At 46.7% G+C, this 20,483-nt stretch overlaps 1 protein-coding gene across 1 annotated transcript in view; it reads left to right on the top strand.

Moving 5' to 3' along the window:
* Nucleotides 1–12,437: 12,437 nt before the first annotated feature.
* The window catches only part of HSPA4 (heat shock protein family A (Hsp70) member 4), a 56,660-nt gene continuing 48,614 nt past the window's right edge, over nucleotides 12,438–20,483 (top strand). Inside the window, exon 1 of the mRNA XM_023196222.3 lies at nucleotides 12,438–12,810. Coding sequence (XP_023051990.1) covers nucleotides 12,704–12,810 — 107 coding nt within the window. The 5' untranslated portion in view covers nucleotides 12,438–12,703. The remainder of the gene's footprint in view (nucleotides 12,811–20,483) is intronic.

The following is a 20,483-nucleotide window of genomic DNA, read 5'->3' as shown; positions in this document are numbered from 1 at the left end:
CTAGCCGGGCGAGGTGGCGGGCACCTGTAGTCCCAGCTACGCGGGAGGCTGAGGCAGGAGAATGGCGTAAACCCGGGAGGCAGAGCTTGCAGTGAACTGAGATCTGGCCACCGCACTCCAGCCTGGGCGACAGAGCCAGACTCCATCTCAAAAAAATAAATAAATAAATAAATAAATAAATAAATAAATAAATAAATAAATAAATTAACCAAGCATAGTGGCATGAGCCTGTAGTCCCAGTTACTTCAGAAGATGAAGCGGGACGATTGCTTGAGTCTGAGAGGTGGAGGCAAAAAAGAAAAGGAAAAAAAAAAGAAATAATTAATATCTCTACCATACAAATATTATTTGTAATTTATCAGTCTTCTATAAGTTAACAGCTAATTTTATAGTCCGAGCCTTAATCAGTAGAAAACGGCAAGTCAAACAGTTACATTTTCTTTGAGAAGTGCATGACTATTAGATGGACTCATCAGACAACGATTTAGTATGATATCAAAAGGTCAAGCAAGTCAGGTGCGGTGGCTCATGCCTGTAATCCCAGCACTTTGGGAGGCCAAGGCAGATCACCTGAGGTCAGGAGTTTGAGACCAGCCTGACCAACGTGGAGAAATCCCATTTCTACTAAAAATACAAAATTAGCCGGGTATAGTGGCGCATGCCTGTAATCCCAGCTACTCGGGAGGCTGAGGCAGAAGAATCGCTTGAACCTGGGAGGCAGAAGTTGAGGTAAGCTGAGATTGCGTCATTGCACTCCAGCCTGGGCAACAACAGCAAAAAACTCTGTCTCAAAAAAAAAACAAAAAACAAAAAACAAAGAACTTCCATTGAAAGTCCTAGAGAAAGACACTAACTTAAGGAACTTGAAAGCAAAGCAAATGCTGAGTGGTGTGTGTGTGTGTGTGTGTGTATGTGTGTCTAGGTGGGGAGAGAGAGAATCAGCAAACTTGTGTACTCAGAGAAGGCAAATAAATGAAATCTTTGACTTCAGTGGTTCTCAAAAGAGGAGCCCTTTCTTTTCTTTTCTTTTTTTTTTGAGATGGAGTCTTGCTCTGTGGCCCAGGCTGGAGTGCAGTGGCCAGATCTCAGCTCACTGCAAGCTCCGCCTCCTGGGTTTACGCCATTCTCCTGCCTCAGACTCCCGAGTAGCTGGGACTACAGGCGCCCGCCACCTCACCCGGCTAGTTTTTTGTATTTTTTTTTTTTAGTAGAGATGGGGTTTCACCGTGTTAGCCAGGATGGTCTCGATCTCCTGACCTCGTGATCCGCCCGTCTCGGCCTCCCAAAGTGCTGGGATTACAGGCTTGAGCCACCGCGCCCGGCTCTTTTCTGTACTTTTCCCTTTATTTGCCATTTTTCTTTTTCTTTTTTTTTTTTTGAGATGGAGTCTCGCTGCATCGCCCAGGCCGGAGTGCAGCGGCGTGATCTTGACTCACTGCAACCTCTGCCTCCCAGGTTCAAGCAATTCTCCTGTCTCAGCCTACCGAGTAGCTGGGATTATAGGTGACTGCCACCACGGCTGGCTAATTTTTTGTATTTTAGTAGAAACAAGATTTCACCATCTTGCCCAGGCTGGTCTTGAACTCCTGAGCTCAGGCAATCCACCCGCCTCGGCCTCCCAAAGTGCTAGGAATACAGGTATGAGCCACCGCGCCCAGCCGCCATTTTCACTCTTGCCCTTCTTAGGCCATATTCTTTGAGCTGAGGCTGCACCTCCTCCTCTTCATCCTGGCATGCAGTGAGGTCTCAGGAACAGGCATGCAGGGGCCTGCCTACACTAGGAAAAGAATGGCCTGTTTCCGGGAATGATCTCCCAGAAGTTCAAGATGTGAGTTTATAGGATTTTAACTGTCATGGAGAAGTGTTAAGAGCAGCCTTCCAAAACCAGCCAGGTACCACAGGTCTTCATTCTTTGTTTTCTGATCTGTCCCTTCCTTCTCCAATCTTCTTAATTTATCTCCTTCTCCCTAGATCGGGCACACAGGCATTCTCTCTCCCTATGTTACATGTGCCTGCATGCCCACACACCCATAGCTGGGCTTGTAACTTTAAATTCACAGTCCCTTTGCAATCTGGCTTGCAACGTCATATTTAAAGTCCCTTTGAAGCTACTCCATGTACTCCCTGAACACTGAGTTAAGATTTGACCAAATCAGACCCAAACAAATGAAGAGTAATGATGCACCTAGAGAAAAGGTTGGTTGGTCCAGGTACCCTGTATTCTATAGTTAGGCCATGGTATTCGGAATCCTATTTTTTGATTCCATCTTATCTTCTTATGGTGTGTGTGGGTTTTTGTTTTGTTATTTTTATTTATTATTATTTTTGTGACGGAGTCTCACTCTGTCACCAGGCTGGAGTGCAGTGGCACAATTGTTTTGTTATTTTTAGGTGGTTTCACTTTATCTCCCAGGCTGGAGTGTAGTGGCATGAATAGGGTTCACTGCAGCCGCCATCTACTGGGCTCAAGCAATCCTCCTGTCTCAGCTTCCAAAAGTGCTGGGATTATAGGCATGAGCCACCGTGACCAACCTCCTGGTGGTTTTGAATTAAAACAGCATCCTGATTTGGCCTGTGGTAGGATCTCTAGAGGGATTCAATATGCTGCCACATAACTTTCCATTCCTTTAAAAGGGTTCTGTTATTAATGTTAAATTATATTTGCCACTCTCCAAAAACAAGCCTACCCTAACTGGATTAGATAGTGCATAGTCGGCCCCTTCAGCAAAATGGTGAAGTTGGTAACGTTTGTCTGCCTTTGCCCTTTGAGCCTTCCTTCTTGTGCTTGTATTACATGCTTCTTCCTAAACTCCTCTCATTTCTGTGGTTATCATTTGTCTTCATTCACATGGAGATCTCTCTTTTTTTTTTGAGGTGGAGTCTCACTCTGTCGCCCGCACTGGAATGCAGTGGCCAGATCTCAGCTCACTGCAAGCTCCACCTCCCGGGTTTATGCCATTCTCCTGCCTCAGCCTCCCGAGTAGCTGGGACTACAGGTGCCCGCCACCTCGCCTGGCTAGTTTTTGTATTTTTAGTAGAGACGGGGTTTCACCGTGTTAGCCAGGATGGTCTCGATCTCCTGACCTCGTGATCCGCCCGTCTCGGCCTCCCAAAGTGCTGGGATTACAGGCTTGAGCCACCGCGCCCGGCCCACATGGAGATCTCAGACTGTTACTCTGTTTCCTAACCTTGGAAAGGAATTTTATTTTGAGAGAGGATGCCCTTGGAAAGAACATGAGAGAGAAGCCCTAATGGAGATATTTCAGGTACTGTTCTAAACTACAAAAAGTGACTTTTTAATTTTATTTATTTATGTATTTACGTATTTATTTATTTACTCACTTATTGAGATGGAGCCTTGCTGTCGCCCAGGCTGGAGTGCAGTGCACAATCTCGGCTCACTGCAACTCTGCCTCAGACTCCTGAGTAGGTGGGACTACAGGTGCGCACCACCACGCCTGGCTAATTGTTTTGTATTTTTAGTAGAGACGGGGTTTCACGTTAGCCAGGCTGGTCTCGAACTCCTGACCTCAGGCAATCTGCCTGCCTCAGCCTCTCACAGTGTTGGGATTGCAGGCGTGAGCCACTGCGCCCGGCCGAAAGTAACCTTTTTAGTATAGGTAGGACACTCATATATATAAAGAAGAGTTTATTAACTTAAATGATTACAGGGTCCCACAATAGACTGTCTGTAAGCTGAGGAGCAAGGAGAACCAGTCCGGGCCCAAAACTGAGGAACCAGGAGTACGATGTTGGAGGGCAGGAAGCATCCAGCACAGGAAAAAGATATAGGCTGGGAGGCTAGGCCCCTCTCCTCACTTCATGTTTTTCTGTTTGCTTCATAATCGCTTGCGGCTGATTAGATGGTGCCCACCATCTAATCCCCAGCCTGTCCACCATCTAATTCCCTATCCCACTGACTTGAATATTAATCTTCTTAGGCAACACTCTCACAGACACACTCAGGATCAACATTGCACCCTTCAATCAAGTTGACGCTCAGTATTAAATATCACACTGATCCTTTATCAAATTGCAAATATTCACACTCACCGAGGTGGCTCACGCCTGTAATCCCAGTACTTTGGGAAGCTGAGGTGGGTGGATTACCTGAGGTCAGGGGTTTGAGACGAGCCTGGCCAAAATGGTGAAACACCATCTTTATTAAAAATACAAACAAATTGGCCAGGTATGGTGGCTCACACCTGTAATCCCCAGCATTTTGGGAGGCCGAGGTGGGCGGATCACCAGGTCAGGAGATCGAGACCATCCTGGTTAACACGGTGAAACCCCATCTCTACTAAAAAATACAAAAAATTAGCTGGGCGTGGTGGCAGGCACCTGTAGTCCCAGCTACTCAGGAGGCTGAGGCAGGAGAATGGCATGAACCCGGGAGACAGAACTTGCAGTGAGCTGAGATCGCGCCACTGGGCGCAATAGCCTGGGCGACAGAGCAAGACTCTGTCTCAAAAAATAATAATTAAAAAAACCCAAAAAACAAAAACCAAACAAATTAGCTGGGTGTGGTGGTGAGTGCTTGTAGTCCCAGTTACCTGGGAGGCTGAGGCAGGAGAATCGCTTGAACCCGGGAGGCGGAGGTTGCAGTAAGCTGAGATCGTGCCATTGTACTCAAGCCTTGGCAACAGTGAGACTCTAAAAAAAAAAAAAAAAAAGTTTTGTAAGTTGCAGGAATGAGATGGCAGCTGCTGTTTCTGCAGTATAGTTCCCTGTAGGGGCCTATATACTCAGCGACAGGACAGGGACAGGCCAGAGCAGAGCTAAGCAGGGAGTCGTATTGGGCATCAGCATACTAGGCCAAAAGGCAGGACTTGGGAGTGGAGTTGGAACATTAGCTGCTAGAGGTGGAAAAAGACCTAGTCTGGGGCTAGGTGAGGAGTGTTGGAGCCAGTGAAAATGTGAGTCATGTCAGGAAAATCACTGATGATCAAGGGGCCTAGATGAAAGGGTTAAAATTTCAGAATAATGTCAGCTTATGTGACCCAGAGAAATCTGTGCAGAGTTCCCACAGCATTTAAAAGTTACAAAGAGGGAAAAGGCTGGGACTATTAATGACACTGCAAGCCACATACATTAAGTGAACCAACCTGAATAAGGACAAAACAAATAGGGCTTAAGAGAAAAGGCCACTCGATTAGATCATAGTGCTGTTATGTAAGCAGACAGTTTGATAGTCAGAGTGGAGTAAAGACCCTGGGATTTTAGCCAATTTGGAGTTAGAAGTGAACTGTGAGGCCGGGAGCGGTGGCTCATGCCTGTAATCCCAGCACTTTGGGAGGCTGAGGCAGGCAGATCACGAGATCAGGAGATCGAGACAATCCTGACCAACATGGTGAAACCCTGTCTCTACTAAAAATACAAAAATTAGCTGGGCGTGCTGGCATGTGCCTGTAATCCCAGCTACTCAGGAGGCTGAGGCAGGAGAATCACTTGAACCAGGGAGTCGGAGGTTGCAGTGAGCCAAGATCACACCACTGCACTCCAGCCTGGCAACACTGAGACTGCGTCTTAAAAAAAAAAAGAGGCCGGGCGCGGTGGCTCAAGCCTGTAATCCCAGCACTTTGGGAGGCTGAGACGGGCGGATCACGAGGTCAGGAGATCGAGACCATCCTGGCTAACACGGTGAAACCCCGTCTCTACTAAAAAAAATAAAAAAAACTAGCCGGGCGAGGTGGCGGTGCCTGTAGTCCCAGCTACTCGGGAGGCTGAGGCAGGAGAATGGCGTAAACCCGGGAGGCAGAGCTTGCAGTGAGCTGAGATCCGGCCACTGCACTCCAGCCTGGGCGACAGAGCGAGACTCTGTCTCAAAAAAAAAAAAAGAGAAGTGGACTGTGATGGTAGCTTTTGTATCAAGAGCATTATGGGCCTGGCATGGTGGCTCACGCCTGTAATTCCAGCACTTTGGGAGGCCAAGGTGGGAAGATCACTTGAGCACAGGAGTTCAAGTCCAGTCTGGGCAACAAAGAGAGACCCTATATATATAAATAATTTAAAAATTAGCTGGGTGTGGTGGCATGCACTTGCGGCCTGAACTACCCAGGAGCCTGAGGCGGGAGGACAGCCTGAGCTCGGGAGGTTGAAGTTGCAGTGTACCATGATCAAGCCATTGCACTCCAGCCTGGGCAACAAAGTGAGACCCTGTGTCGAAAAAAAAGCGTTATGCTTAGAAAAATGCTTGAGTGGCCGGGCGAGGTGGCTCAGGCCTGTAATCCCAGCACTTTGGAAGGCCAAGGTGGGTGGAACACGTGAGGTCAGGAGTTTGAGTCTAGCCTGGCCAAAAAATGAAACCCTGTCTCTACTAAAAATACAAAAATCGGCCAGGTGCAGTGGCTCACGTCTGTAATCCCAGCACTTTGGGAGGCCGAGGTGGTTGGATCACCTCAGGTCAGGAGTTTGAGACTAGCCTGACCAACATGGAGAAACCCTGTCTCTATTAAAAATACAAAATTAGTCAGGCATGTTGGCGCATGCCTCTAATCCCAGCTACTTGGGAGGCTGAGGCAGGAGAATCACTTGAACCTGGGAGGCGGAGGTTGTGGTGAGCTGAGATTGTGCCATTGCACTCCAGCCTGGGCAGCAAGAGTGAAACTCCATCTCAAAACAAACAAACAAAAATTAGCTGGGTGTGGTGGTGGGCACCTGTAATCCCAGCTACCTGGAAGGCTGAGGCAGAAGAATCGCTTGAACCCAGGAGGTGGAGGTTGCAGTGAGCGGAGTTCACACCACTGTACTCCAGCCTGGACAACAGAGTGAGACTCCATCTGAAAAAAAAAAAAAGAAAAATGCTTGAGTAAAAAAAGCAGAAGACTAAACTATGTTCTCCCAGTATTTTTTTTTTTTTTTTTGAGACGGAGTCTCGCTCTGTCGCCCAGACTGGAGTGCAGTGGCCGATCTCAGCTCACTGCAAGCTCCGCCTCCCGGGTTTATGCTATTCTCCTGCCTCAGCCTCCCGAGTAGCTCGGATTACAGGCGCCCGCCACCTCGCCCGGCTAGTTTTTTGTATTTTTTAGTAGAGGCGGGGTTTCCCCCATGTTAGCCAGGATGGTCTCGATCTCCTGACCTCGTGATCCGCCCGTCTCGGCCTCCCAAAGTGCTGAGATTACAGGCTTGAGCCACCGTGCCCGGCCTCTCCCAGTATTTTTAACCTGGTATTTCTTTTTTTTCTTTTTTTTTTTTTTGTTTGAAAGAAGTCTCCTTCTGTTGCCTAGGCTGGAGAGCAGTGGCACGATCACGGCTCACCGCAGCCTCTGCCTCCCAGGTTCAAGCAATTCTTCTGCCTCAGCCTCCTGAGCAGCTGGGACTACAGGTGCACACTGTCACACCTAGCTAATTTTTGTATTCTTACTAGAGATGGGATTTCACCATGTTGGCCAGGATGGTCTTGATCTCTTGACCTCGTGATCTGCCCTCCTCTGCCTCCCAAATAGAGATGAGGTTTCACCACATTGGCCAGGATGGTCTTGATCTCTTGACCTCGTGATCTGCCCTCCACCGCTTCCCAAAGTGCTGGGATTACAGGTGTGAGCCACTGTGCCCAGCCATTAATCTGGTAGTTTTTCTTTGAGCTGGAGTCTTGCTCTGTGGTTCAGGCTGGAGTGCAGTGGTACGATCTCAGCTCACTGCAATCTCTGCTTCCCAGGTTCAAGTGATTCTCCTCCTTCAGCCTCCTGAGTTGCTGGGGCTATAGGCATGTGCCACCACGCCTGACTAATTTTTGTATTTCTGGTAGAGAAGGGGTTTCACCATATTGGTCAGGCTGGTCTTGAACTCCTGACCTCGTGATCTGCCCGCCTTGGCCCCCCAAAGTGCTAGGATTACAGGCGTGAGCCACTGCCCCCGAGCCCCCAGTATTTCTTATATTTATATTTTTATTTATGATTATACAAAGTTAAAGAGGTTTTCCACAGGACTTCTCAGAACCTTAAAAATGGTAATATTAACCTATGGATATCTCCTAGAACAAATGCTGTCCTGTGAAACAGTTTGGGAGGCCGAGGTGGAAGAATTGCTTGAGGCCAGGAATTCAAGACCTGTCTGAGCGATGTAGCAAGACCCTCATCCATTCCCTTCTTTCTTTCTTTCCTTCCTTTTTTCTTCCTTCGGAGTCTCGCTCTGTTACCTAGGCTGGAGTGCAGTGGCGTGATCTCGGCTCACCACAAGCTCTGCCTCCCAGGTTCACACCATTCTCCTGCCTCAGCCTCCCATGCAGCTGGGACTACAGGCGCCTGCCACCACGCCTGGCTAACACCTACCTGATGGTCTGGATCTTCTGACCTTGTGATCTGCCCACTTCAGCCTCCCAAAATGCTGGGATTAGAGGCGTGAGCCACCACACCCGGCCTCTTTCTCTCTTTTGTTTCCTTCATTTCCTTTCTTTTTCTCTCTCTGTCCTCTTTTCTTTCTTTCTTTCTTCCTTCCTTCCTTTCTTCCTTCCTTCCTTCCTTCCTTCCTTTCTTTCTTTCTTTCTTTTCTCTCCCTCTCTCTGAGACGGAGTCTCTTTCTCTCGCCGAGGTTGGAGTGCTGTGGTACCATTTCAGCTCACTGCAACCTCTGCAACCTCCACCTCCCAGGCTCAAGCGGTTCTTCTGCCCCTGCCTCCCAAGTAGCTGGGATTACAAATGCGTGACATCAGGCCCAGCTAATTTTTGTATTTTTAGTAGAGAAGGGGTTTCACCATGTTGGCCAGGATGGTCTTGAATTCCCGACTTCAGGTGATCCACCCGCCTCAGCCTCCCAAAGTGCTGGGATTACAGGTGTGAGCCACTGCGCCTGGCTGTAAGATCCTTGTTTTTACAAAAAAATAAAAAAATGAGCTGCATGTGGCAGCACATGCCTGTAGTCCCAGTTACTCAGAAGGCTGAGGTGGGAGGACTGCCTGAAGCCAGGCTGCAGTGAGCTATGACCGTGCCACTGCACTCCAGTCTGGGTGACAGAACATGATCATCTAAAAGAAAAAGAAATCGAGAAGCAGCATAGTTGTGAGAAAGTTGTGTGATCTTGAACAAGTTCCTTAACCTTATCAGGTCTCTATAAAATAGGAAAAATAACACCTACCTGATGGCTTTGCTATGTGAAGGAATTATGATATTGAAATCAGTAAAATGTCTGCCATAATGCTAGCATATGCTGTAGGAATGCCAGAGACATGGTAATTACCATTATTATTGAGTTATTGGAGTTTTAGAGTTTAAGAAAGGGTTGTTGCTTTGACTAAAGGCATTGATTCACTCACTGTAAGATCAGGGAGGTCAGAAAATCACCATTACCTGAGGAAGTAATTTCCTTGTGAAGCAAAAAATTGCAGGAGCTGCTCCAAAGTGTAGGGCAGGATTCCACTGGACACTTGTTGGGGAGAAATATGAGTCCGCAGTTGATGGAGAACCTTTTGTCTTTTGGTGGGCAGCCTATGAACACTGTATATTTAAAAACAAACACTTCCATGATTGCTTAGGACTAAATTTAATCATGTTTGAGAGTGGCATTTAACAACTTCCTGCTTCTAAAATACTTAAATACTTAAGATACTCTGCCAAATGGAAAGAATTTGTCCTCTGATCACAGTATCTCCAACGTTAAATATTCTGGACACTTTGTTGGTTCACAATTGTGATTCTTGGAAACTTGCCACTTTAGATTCTTCAGGATTCTAAAATAACCTTTTCCTGACTTCATTTATTTAAATATCCCAGAATAATCTCTTGAGCTATAAGTTTGATGATCCAGGAAACTATTTATAGCAGGATGAGTACTCTCTGTGACTGATGGTAGTTATGTTTTATTTTGAGAAGGACAAATCATTAAAAAGATTGATAGGGCTGGTGGTATTTTAAACTGAAAGCAGTACCAAGGCAAACAAGGTAGTTGAGGTATGAAGTTGGAACATAATAAGATATGGGTGTACTTTTCATCAATTTAGCTAAGACCTAGGGAGGTCTTCCAATAGACGGAAGGCAGAAACAGGCAGTAACACAGACAGTGATCTTTAGGTCCACTGGACAATTTAGCCTAGGCAGCTCGGGCTCTTTGCTCATTGATTAACAACTGAGATAAACAGATGGAGACAGGACTGTGTCATAATTAAGGGCAACAGTATCCTTGGTATTATTGATAATGCCCCTAGGTAGGAGAAAAACAGACAGAGGAAGAAAGGTCAAGGTCAACCTAACTTAAAAAAACTTCAAAAAATTATGGTAAAATATACATAAAATTTATCATTTTCGTCATTTTTAAATGTACAAATCAGTGTCACTGATCATGCACATTGTTATGCAACTATCACCAGCATCCATCTCCAGAACTTTCTCATCTTCCCAAACTGAAACTCTGTATCCCTTAAACTCTCCATTTCACTCTACTCGTGAAACTAAACCGCTTTTCTCTTTATGTAGTTGTCTATTATAGGTGCCTGATACAAGTGGAATCATATTACATTCTGAATATAAAATTTAAAAAAATTTTAAAAATATTGATTTTTTTGATTTAACTTTTCACTTAGCATATTTTCAAGGTTCATTAATGCTGTAGCATTTATCAGACTTTCCTTCCTTTGTTTTTTCAAGGCTGTATTAATGTACTGTTGCGCGTATACACTAAATTTAGAAAACTAATTAATCTATCAATGGACATGTGGGTTGTTTCCTCCATTTAGCTACTGCGAATAAGCTACTACGAACATGGGTATACAACGTACAAATATGTTCCTGCTTTCGTTTTTCCAAAGGCTGCTCCTTGCTGCCTCCACTCTTTTTACTCCCAGTACTCTTTTACAGGTGGCACCTGGTGCTTGTCTTTGAAGCAAAAACAGGTTTTAATTAGGCAAAACGTGAGAAATGTGTGGCCATTTGCAAGTTTTAATGGTAATCAACCCGGGTTTGGGGTTGCTCCTATAGAGTGAAGTACCTCCTGAGGTGGCAGGAAATGCAGGTATTTAAAGGAAAGGGCATACCAGGGCAATGTAATTTCTTCTTTGCTCATTCGCTTTTAAAATAGCTGAAGGACAGGTACTCTAGCCTTAAGACCTTCAACTCATGGTGTACCCTCCAGCAACAGAGAACTTCTTTTTAGTCCTTAAACTATGGTCTCTATTGCTAGTTTTTCAAACTGGAACACAGCCTTTTCCTTTTCTGGGAAGTTGTCCTAGTCTCCACCATTCTGTGCATATAGCACTTGCCCTTCTGTACTGGGGTCACCTTTACTTGTTTAGCTACCCTCATGATGGGGATGATCCTGGTTTTGTAGAGGTGAAACTTACATACCATTGGGGGGCCCTAAAAATAAACAAAACAAATAATTAAAATGACAAATCCCAACACATTACTAGAGACTTGGAGATTCAGATTCTCCTTCTTAGATCTCTCTGGGTAACTTATTAGAAATGCTTACATAGATTTGCTTCCTAATACCTGGGGCCCATGCTTTCTACAGTCTACAGTAACAGAACTGGAGAAAAACACCCGAAACTCTATGAACAAGAAATTGTCGATCCCACGGAAGCCACTGTAAAACCAAAGAGGAAAGATGGACCGAACCTGAACTGGTTCCAATCTAAACCCTTCTTGGGATTACCCCTACCCAGCCCCCTCCCTCACCACACTCCTCTTATGAGGGAACCACACCATAACTCTCAGCAACTACCTGTTCTCCCAGGAGGCCATGCAAGCGAAGGGCCCTGAAGCTTAAGATTTATTAGCTTCATATAAAGGTCTGAGCGGACCTTTCAGGCCAGGCAGCGTATTACTTGCCTGTGTTCCTTGCATCCAGGTTAGGGCCTACCACAGGGTAGGTGCTTGGAATATGCTGGGGATTAAAGGCTTAAATCCTGCAGGCCCCTCAATCTGATCTAAGGACACGAGTGGCTTAGAGAACCGCGCGACAAGGCTGACCGAAAGAAAACAAGATGGTGTGGCTGGGAGTGGGCTTCTTCCCTCTGCTGGTGAGGGTGTGATCTGAGACTCTTGACAGAACCGGACATAAGGGCCGCGTTCCAACAGCGGCCTTCTCCCCTACCGGGGATAAGAACAGAAAGCACCCTGTGGGACCTGCAGAACAGCTCGCGTCTCACTCCAGGCGCCCGACAAGGTGGAATTGAAGACACCCCACTACCGGAAGTGTCTTTGAGATTAAGAAAAACGGCGGAAGTAGGTCGCAGCACTTCCTCAGTATAGTCCCTCAAGTCGGCTCGCCTACTTTCTACGGGAAAGGGAGGTGCTTCACATTTCCATACAGCTGTGCAGCGCCGCGGGTTCCATGCGCAGGCTCGGTTGGGCAGCTGCACCTCCCAGCCATCTTTTAGCTACCCAGTACTTTACCAGGTTCTCGAGCCAGGACGTGACGTATTCATACGTACTGGGGGCGGGACCTGAAGGGGAAAAGCGTTTGAGCCGGGATATCGCGAGAACATTCCGTTCTTTCGTAGTTCTCGTGCTGCGGCTCAGCTCTCGTCGCAACGAATCTTTGGAGATCTTCTCCGCCCCGGCTACCGGCGCCTCCTCTGCGGCCACTGAGCCGGAGCCGGCTTGAGCAGCGGTCTCGGTTGTAGTCCCCACTGGAAGGACCTAGGCGCTCGCGTGGAAGCCGCACGCCCCTCAGTAGCCTCGGCCCAAGAGGCCTGCTTTCCACGCGCTAGCCCCGCCGGGGTCCGTGTCCTGTCTCGGTGGCCGGACCCGGGCCCGCAGTACCCAGCGCCATGTCGGTGGTGGGCATAGACCTGGGCTTCCAGAGCTGCTACGTCGCTGTGGCCCGCGCCGGTGGCATCGAGACTATCGCTAATGAGTATAGCGACCGCTGCACGCCGTAAGTGTGGGCCGGGCCGGCCGCGTGCACTGGGGTGAGGAGCTAATGCTTGTTCCAGTCTGGGACCCTCGCTGCTTGGGGAACGCGGGCCGAGGAGTCGCCTCTGTTCCAAGCCGAGGTCCCGGTGGGTCAGGGAGGACACTAGGGGCCGCGACCCACTATGAGCGTGGCCTTTTTCCCGGCGACCAGCCGGCCTAAGTAAGGCTTCTGGCCGGTACTCGGACCAGCGGAGGGCACGGATAGGAACTGGAAGGACTGCAGGTGTAGGACGTAAACGGATCGCGGTCGTTTTCTGGAGGGCAGAGACCAGGCCCAGGTCCTACTGAGTCTTTTGAGTCCAACAGAGAGCTCAGAACTTTGCACACAGCAGGCGCTTAATAGTTGAACGGGTTCTGGGGCTTGCCAGCCTCGAGACCATGGAGCGGTTAGCGTCCCACGTGAGTGGGGGCGGGGCAGCGCCCGGAAGAGAGTGAGCTGGAGCAGCCTCAGGCCCGGATTCCGGGTGTACTCGGGATCTTGAGATTGGGGTGGCACGGATAGTAATTTAATAAAACCGGTGCCCTTACGATAACTTTACAATCGCTTTTGTTTTCCACATTATTTCGGGGTATTGTACTTTATTGGGTCATCCTCTGTTTTGTGCGCGTTAACCCCTCCGTAGGGTTGCACTTTCATGATAATACATTCTAACCAGCGTGTTGGCCACTGTTGTTAGTGGCTCAAGGGCCCTCCTTGACTTCTAGAACCCATATTAAGTTTTGGGACCAGCATAGACATAGCTCTAAAAAATGGTGAGTCACTCAGGTCATTCATTGGTTACAGTAAAAGAGTCTGCCTTTTGAATACATGTAGATACATTTTAATCCATTGCCATGTTCTTAGACAAAATCTTGTAAGAAGTTCTGTATTTTCCATTCAGGGTCTCAATTTTTTTTCTTTTTCTTTTTTTTTTTTTTTGAGGCAGGGTCTCACTCTGGCTGCAGGCTGGAGTGCAGTGGTGCGATCTTGGTTCACTGTAGCCTCGACCTCCCTGGCTCCTGGCTCAGGTGATTCTCCCACCTCAGCCTCCTGAGTAGCTGGCATTGCAGGCCTGCGCCACCATGCTTGGCTAATTTTCTGCATTTTTAGTAGAAATCGGGTTTCACTATGTTCACTCAGGCTGGTCTCGAACTCCTGGTCTCAACCAGTCCTCCGGCCTTGGCCTTCCGGAGTGCTGGGATTACAGGCATGAACTGCCGCGCCCTGTCCAGGGGCTCAGTTGTTACTGATTGATTGATTGAGACGGAGTCTCGCTCTGTCGCCCAGGCTGGAGTGCAGTGGCATGATCTCGGCTCACTACAACCTCGGCCTCTGGGGTTCATGCGATTCTCCTCCCTCAGCCTCCTGAGGAGCTGGGATTACAGGCGCGTGCCACCAAGCCTGGCTAAATTTTGTATTTTTAGTAGAGAGGGGGTTTCGTTGAGTTGCCCAGGCTGGTCTCGAACTCTTGACCTCAAGTGATCCTCCCGCCTCGGCCTCCCAAAGTGCTACAGGTGTGAGCCGCGGTGCCCGGCCCCAGGGGCTCAATTCTAAGGTCCATTATTTTCACCCTGAATTTTTGTCACATTTCTTCAGCAGGTTTCAGCCAAACTAGATTGTTCAGAAGCCTCACATTTCCCTTCTGATTGTCAAATTTCTGCACCCTCCCCACCTCCTAACCCAGGTGCTTCCCCTGAAAACTCATCCCAGAAACCAAAACTGTAGTTTACTGTCCCTTTGCTGAGTTTAGTCTTGTTAGCAGCTCTATTAAGGTGTCTTTTTTTTTTTTTGAAAAGGAGTCTCGCTGTTCCCTACGCTGGAGTGTAGTGGCGTAATCTCGGCTCACTGCAGCCTCTGCTTCCTGGGTTCAAGTGATTCTCCTGCCTCAGTGTCCTGAGTAGCTGGGATTACAGGTGTGTGCCACCACGCCTGGCTAGTTTTTGTCTTTTTTAGTAGAGACGGGGTTTCACCATGTTGGCCAGGGTGGGCTTGAACTCTTCATCTCAAGTGATCCGCCTACTTTGGCCTTCCAAAGTGCTGAGATTACAGGAGTGAGCCACTGCACTCGGCACAGTTTTATTAAGGTTTAATTCATATACTATACAATTTATCCAGTTGAAGTGATCGTTTTTAGTGTAGTCACAAAACAGTGCACCCATTACTGTAATCAATTTTAGAACATTTTCATCACTCCCCCCAAAAGCGCTGTGCCCTTTAGCAGTCTATTTTCCCTATTTGTGCTTTTTAACAATGGATAGTCTAACTTGCATCTCCAGGGAAGTGTATTGTGTTCTTTCTTTAAGTATTAAAGTTTGTTTTTAAGCATTTTAGTATTTATTTGAGAATATCTTTGGATCCGTGTTTTCTTGGTCTGTAAAATGTCTCCCCCAAGGAACTGAAAAAGCTAAAGTGCTGAGTTAATGTATTTAGTGGCTTGGTCCTTTCCTGCCCTGTGATTGAACACACTTTAGCTCCAAAGGAGGCACAGGAAGAGAATCCCAAGTATTGGGAAGAACAGTGTTCCTATCCTTTCTTTTAGATTATTATCCCATGCTTCTGTTTTTCTTTTAGAAAGACAGTGGCTGCAACAATTATACCATGAATTGTATTTGAAACTGAGTTGTTTCAAATAAAACATTTGCCTCAAAGACACTGATGTATGACCCCATATACCATGAAATTGTAATAAGAAAATTCCATTTAAATACTTTAATTTTCCTTACATGTTTTCTTTATATTTTCTTTCCTAGTTTTCATTGACATACAGGCATGCCATACATTTCAAGTAATTTCTGAACTGTATGACTTTGATTCACTTTGATTACTCTGTGTTGGAGTCTTGGGCTAAATAGAAAATGGTAGCAGGAAGGTTGATATATTTTTATTTTTTTGGTAGCAGTTATGGAGGAAGGGATTTGGAGCTCATACGTACAAAAAGACTGCATGTTGTGGGTTTGTTTTAACGTGAGAGTGGAAATGAGATGCAAGTCTTAGAGGGTTTGCTATGGTGGAAGTACCTCGTTTTCAGATTGTGGGTGTAACAATCTGGATTAGGTTTTTGAGGAGCCAGTGGAGTCTCATCCAGAAGAGACCCTTGATTTTCCACCCAATTTAGGCTTCCTTCATTTTATCAGATGTTGAGTGCCTCTGATGTGGTAGCCATTTTTCTAAGAACTGGAGGTACTACCGTGAACAAATAAGATCATGTTATTATGGACATGGCTGATGGATTAAACTAAATACTAAACAAAAATATATAGTAATTACTAATGTGGTAAAGGGCAAGGTGGAAAAGTACAGAATACAGTGAGAGTATAGAATAAGCGGGTCTAATTTAAATTGGATGGAAGGATTTGGCACGATAGCTTATGCCTATAATCCCAGCACTCCGGGAGGCTGAGGTAGGAGGATCGCTTGAGGTCAGGAGTTCGCAACCAGCTTGGCCAACATGGTGGAACCCTGTCTCTACTAAAAATACAAAAATTAGCCAGGTGTGGTGGCCGGCACCTTTGGTCCCAGGTACTCTGAAAGGTGAGGCAGGAGAATCACCTGAACCTGGTAGGCAGAGGTTGCAGTGAGCCGAGATCATGCACTGCACTCCAACCTGGGTGACAGAGTGAGACTGTCTCAAAAATAAGTTGGATAGAAGGTGCTTTGAAAGAAATACCATTTGAGACCTGAGGATGAGTAGGATTTTGCCTTGGAGGTCACAGTAGGTTTGAGGAAGTGTTGTTGCAGGCAGAAGAACAGCAAGTGGGAAAGACCTGAGCAGCAAGAGCTGCATCCTTGCTATATTGAAGAGCAGCCATGACTCTCGCAGCTGCTTGAGAGAATGCTGTGAGATGAATCTGAGGAATTAGGCAGAGCCTTGTAAATAATAATAAGGATTTTTATCTAGGTGCGGTGGGAAGTGATCCAGTATTTATTTTTTGAGACGGAGTCTCGCTTTGTCACCTAGGTTGGAGTGCAATGTTGTGATCATGCACGTACACGTGGCTAATTTTTGTATTTTTAGAGTTTCGCCATGTTGGCTAGGCTGGTCTCGAACTCCTGGCCTCAAGTGATCTGCCCGCCTTGACCTCCCAAAGTGCTGGGAATACAGGCTTGAGCCGCCATGCCCGGCCTGTAAAATTCTATATTATGGCTCTAACATGTTTTCTTCAAACAGGTTATTTCTAATTTTTTGCTGTTACCAATAGTTCTTCAATAAGTAGCCTTACATATTTATGTTACAATGTTAATGCTTTTGTTTTTGTTGTATAGATTTCCAGAGGTGAAGTTGCTAGGGTAAGGGATATACTTTATATACTTAAAGTTTCAGTAATATTGCCAGAATTCTTTACACAAATATAAGGGATTAATTTGCAGTAGGAACAGATGTGATTTCTCTACTTCTTTGGAGATTATGAGAATTATAATGAGTTAAAACTATCACTCATGCCTTTTTCTTGCCATAGTGCTCAGAATAATGCCTGGGATTCAGTAAATACTACCAAAGTATTTGCTAATGATACTATTACATCTTGTATTTTTTGTTAATTTTTTATGAGATTAGGACAGTAAGATGAAATCTATGGAAGTTTACATTTTGGGTTTTGCAACTGTGTACTTTTAAAGTGCAAAAGTTAATTACTGAGGAATTTGCTGTGTTTTTAGGAACTGCAGATCTCAAAAGTATGAGTTGTTTGGTCTGTTTGGTATCAGCCCTTTTTGGTACTTTCTAGTCCGTGGCTAATGCAGTAACCAGAGAGTACTCTGATTAATGTCTCTGTTTCCATTCCAGTTTTGCCTATCAGTTGTATTTGATCGTCTAATTATTGCGGTTTCTCTGAAAAGCTCATTTTCTCCTATTGTTGAAGAAAGTGAATTAGAGCAACAGCTGTTGTAATATCCTGAGAGTAGTTCTGCATACTTTTTTTTTTTTTTTTTTGAGACAGTGTCCCATTCTGTTGCTCAGGCTGGAGTGCAGCAGTGGTGCAATCTTGGCTCACTGCAACCTCTGCCTCTCAGGCTCAAGCAGTTCTGATGCCTCAGCCTCCCAAATAGCTGGGACTATAGGTACATGCCACTGTGTCCAGCTGTGCATAACACTATAAAAATGAAACTATACCTTTTAAAGGATCTGTGCCAATTGCAGCTGTTCATAATATCCTCTCAGAATGTGCATAAATATTTGGTCAATAGTCTTTCTTTTTTTTTTTTTTTTTGAGATGGAGTCTTGCTCTGTCGCCTAGGCTGGAGTGCAGTGGCTGGATCTCAGCTCACTGCAAGCTCCGCCTCCCGGGTTTACGCCATTCTCCTGCCTCAGCCTCCCGAGTAGCTGGGACTACAGGCGCCTGCCACCTCGCCCGGCTAGATTTTTGTATTTTTTAGTAGAGACGGGGTTTCACTGTGTTAGCCAGGATGGTCTCGATCTCCTGACCTCGTGATCCGCCCCTCTCGGCCTCCCAAAGTGCTGGGATTACAGGCATGAGCCACCGCGCCTGGCCAATAATCTCTTTTAAGAAAGGGAAAACAGTGATATTCTCTGGCTGAAAAAGGATGTAATTTCTAGGACTTAAAGATTAGAACAGAGAGATTCTTAAACTTGATTTGAATTAACTCCCTGCAATTTGGAATGGAGGAAAAGCAGTATCAAACAGCAAATGTGTGAGTACTTCTTAGGAGTTAAGCAGCATTGACTTGGCATTGTGTGTAGTATAGAGGAAGTGTAAGATAGAGATTCCTGCTGTCTAGTTGTAATCAATATAGTTAAAATATGAACAACATCAGCAGCAGTAAATAGAATGAGTCCAGTTATGGACAAGGCTGTGTGATACAAAACTAAAATGTTCAAAGGAGATGTAAGCAGTGGAGGCTAAAGTGATGAGGAAAGGCTGGAGTGAGACTTGAACAAATAGGATTAGATAATACACGGAATAAAGGATTCAGATAGTTTGAGTGAAGTATAGAAGTAGGAATGAATTAAAGCTGGCGGTGGTGGCTCATGCCTGTTATCCCAGCACTTTGGGAGGCCGAGGCAGGAGAATTACTTGAGGAGTTTGAGACCAGCCTGGACCCTGTCGCTACAAAAAATTAAAAAAATTAGCAGGCTGTGGTGGCATGTCAGCTACTTGGGAGGCTGAGGTGTGAGGATCACTTGAGGTCAGTGATCAAGGCTGCAGTGAGCCGTGATTGAGTACTACACTCCAAGACTGGGCGACAGAGTGAGAATTGTCTCTTAAAAAACATAACGGGGCTGGGCACGGTGGCTCATGCCTGTAATCTCAGCACTTTAAGAGGCTGAGGTGGGCGGGTCACCTGAAGTCAGGAGTTTGAGACCAGCCTGGCCAACGCGGTGAAACCTCATCTCTGCTAAAAAATATAAAATTAGCTGGGTATGGTGGTGCTTGCCTATAATCCCAGCCACTCGAGGCTGAGGCACGAGAATTGCTTGAATTCGGGGGGTGGAGGTTGCAGTGAGCTGAGGTCACGCCATTGCACTCCAGCCTGGCCAACAAGAGTGAAACTCAATCTCAAAACCCCAAAAACAAAAACAAAACAAAACAGGGCCGGGTGTGGTAGCTTACACCTGTAATCTCAGCACTTTGGGAGGCTGAGGTGGGGGGATCACTTGAGCTCCGGAGTTCGGGACCATCCTGGACAACATGGCGAAACCCAGTCTCTACAAAAAGTACAAAAATTGGCCAGGCGTGACTCACGCCTGTAATCCCAGCACTTTTCGGAGGCCGAGGTGGGTGGATCCCCTGAGGTCAGGAGTTTGAAACCAGCCTGACCAACATGGCGAAACACTGCCTCTACTGAAGATACAAAAATTAGCTGGGCGTGGTGGCACGGGCCTATAGTCCCAGCTCCTCAGGAGGCTGAGGCAGGAGAATTGCTTGAATTCAGGAGGTGGAGGTTGCAGTGAGCCGAGATGATGCCGCTGCAGTCTAGCCTGGGTGACAGAGCAAGACTCCGTCTCAATAATATAATAATAATAATAAAAAACGAGGCTGGGTGCGGTGGCTCATGCCTGTAATCCCAGCACTTTGGGAGGTCGAGGCAGGCGGATCGCCTGACGTCAGGAGTTTGAGACCAGCCTGGCCAACATGGGAAAACCCTGTCTCTAAAAATACAAAAAATAGCTGGGTGTGGTGGCAGGTGCCTGTAGTCCCAGCTATTTGGGAGGCTGAGGCAGGAGAATCACTTGAACCCGGGAGGCAGAGGTTGCAGTGAGCCGAGATTACACCATTGCACTCCAGCCTGGGTGACAAGAGCGAGACTTCGTCTCAAAAAAAAAAAAAAAAAATTAGCTACGCATGGTGGTTGGTGCACACCTATAGTCCCAGGTTCTCGGGAGGCTGAGGTAGGAGGCTTGCTTGAACCTGGGAGGTGGAGGTTGCAGTGAGCAGATATGGAGCCACTACATTCCAGCCTGGGTGACGGAGTCTCAGACCCTGTCTCAAAACCAGAAAAAAACCCAAAATGCGCCGGGCGCGGTGGCTCAAGCCTGTAATCCCAGCACTTTGGGAGGCCAGGACGGGCGGATCACGAGGTCAGGAGATCGAGACCATCCTGGCTAACACGGTGAAACCCCGTCTCTACTAAAAAATACAAAAATCTAGCTGGGCGAGGTGGCGGGCGCCCGTAGTCCCAGCTACTCGGGAGGCTGA

Source organism: Piliocolobus tephrosceles, chromosome 4 (genome assembly GCF_002776525.5).
Source record: "Piliocolobus tephrosceles isolate RC106 chromosome 4, ASM277652v3, whole genome shotgun sequence".
Taxonomy (NCBI): Eukaryota; Metazoa; Chordata; class Mammalia; order Primates; family Cercopithecidae; genus Piliocolobus; species Piliocolobus tephrosceles.
The sequence above is the reverse complement of the archived record's forward strand: the minus strand, read 5'-3'. Positions and strand labels throughout refer to the sequence as shown.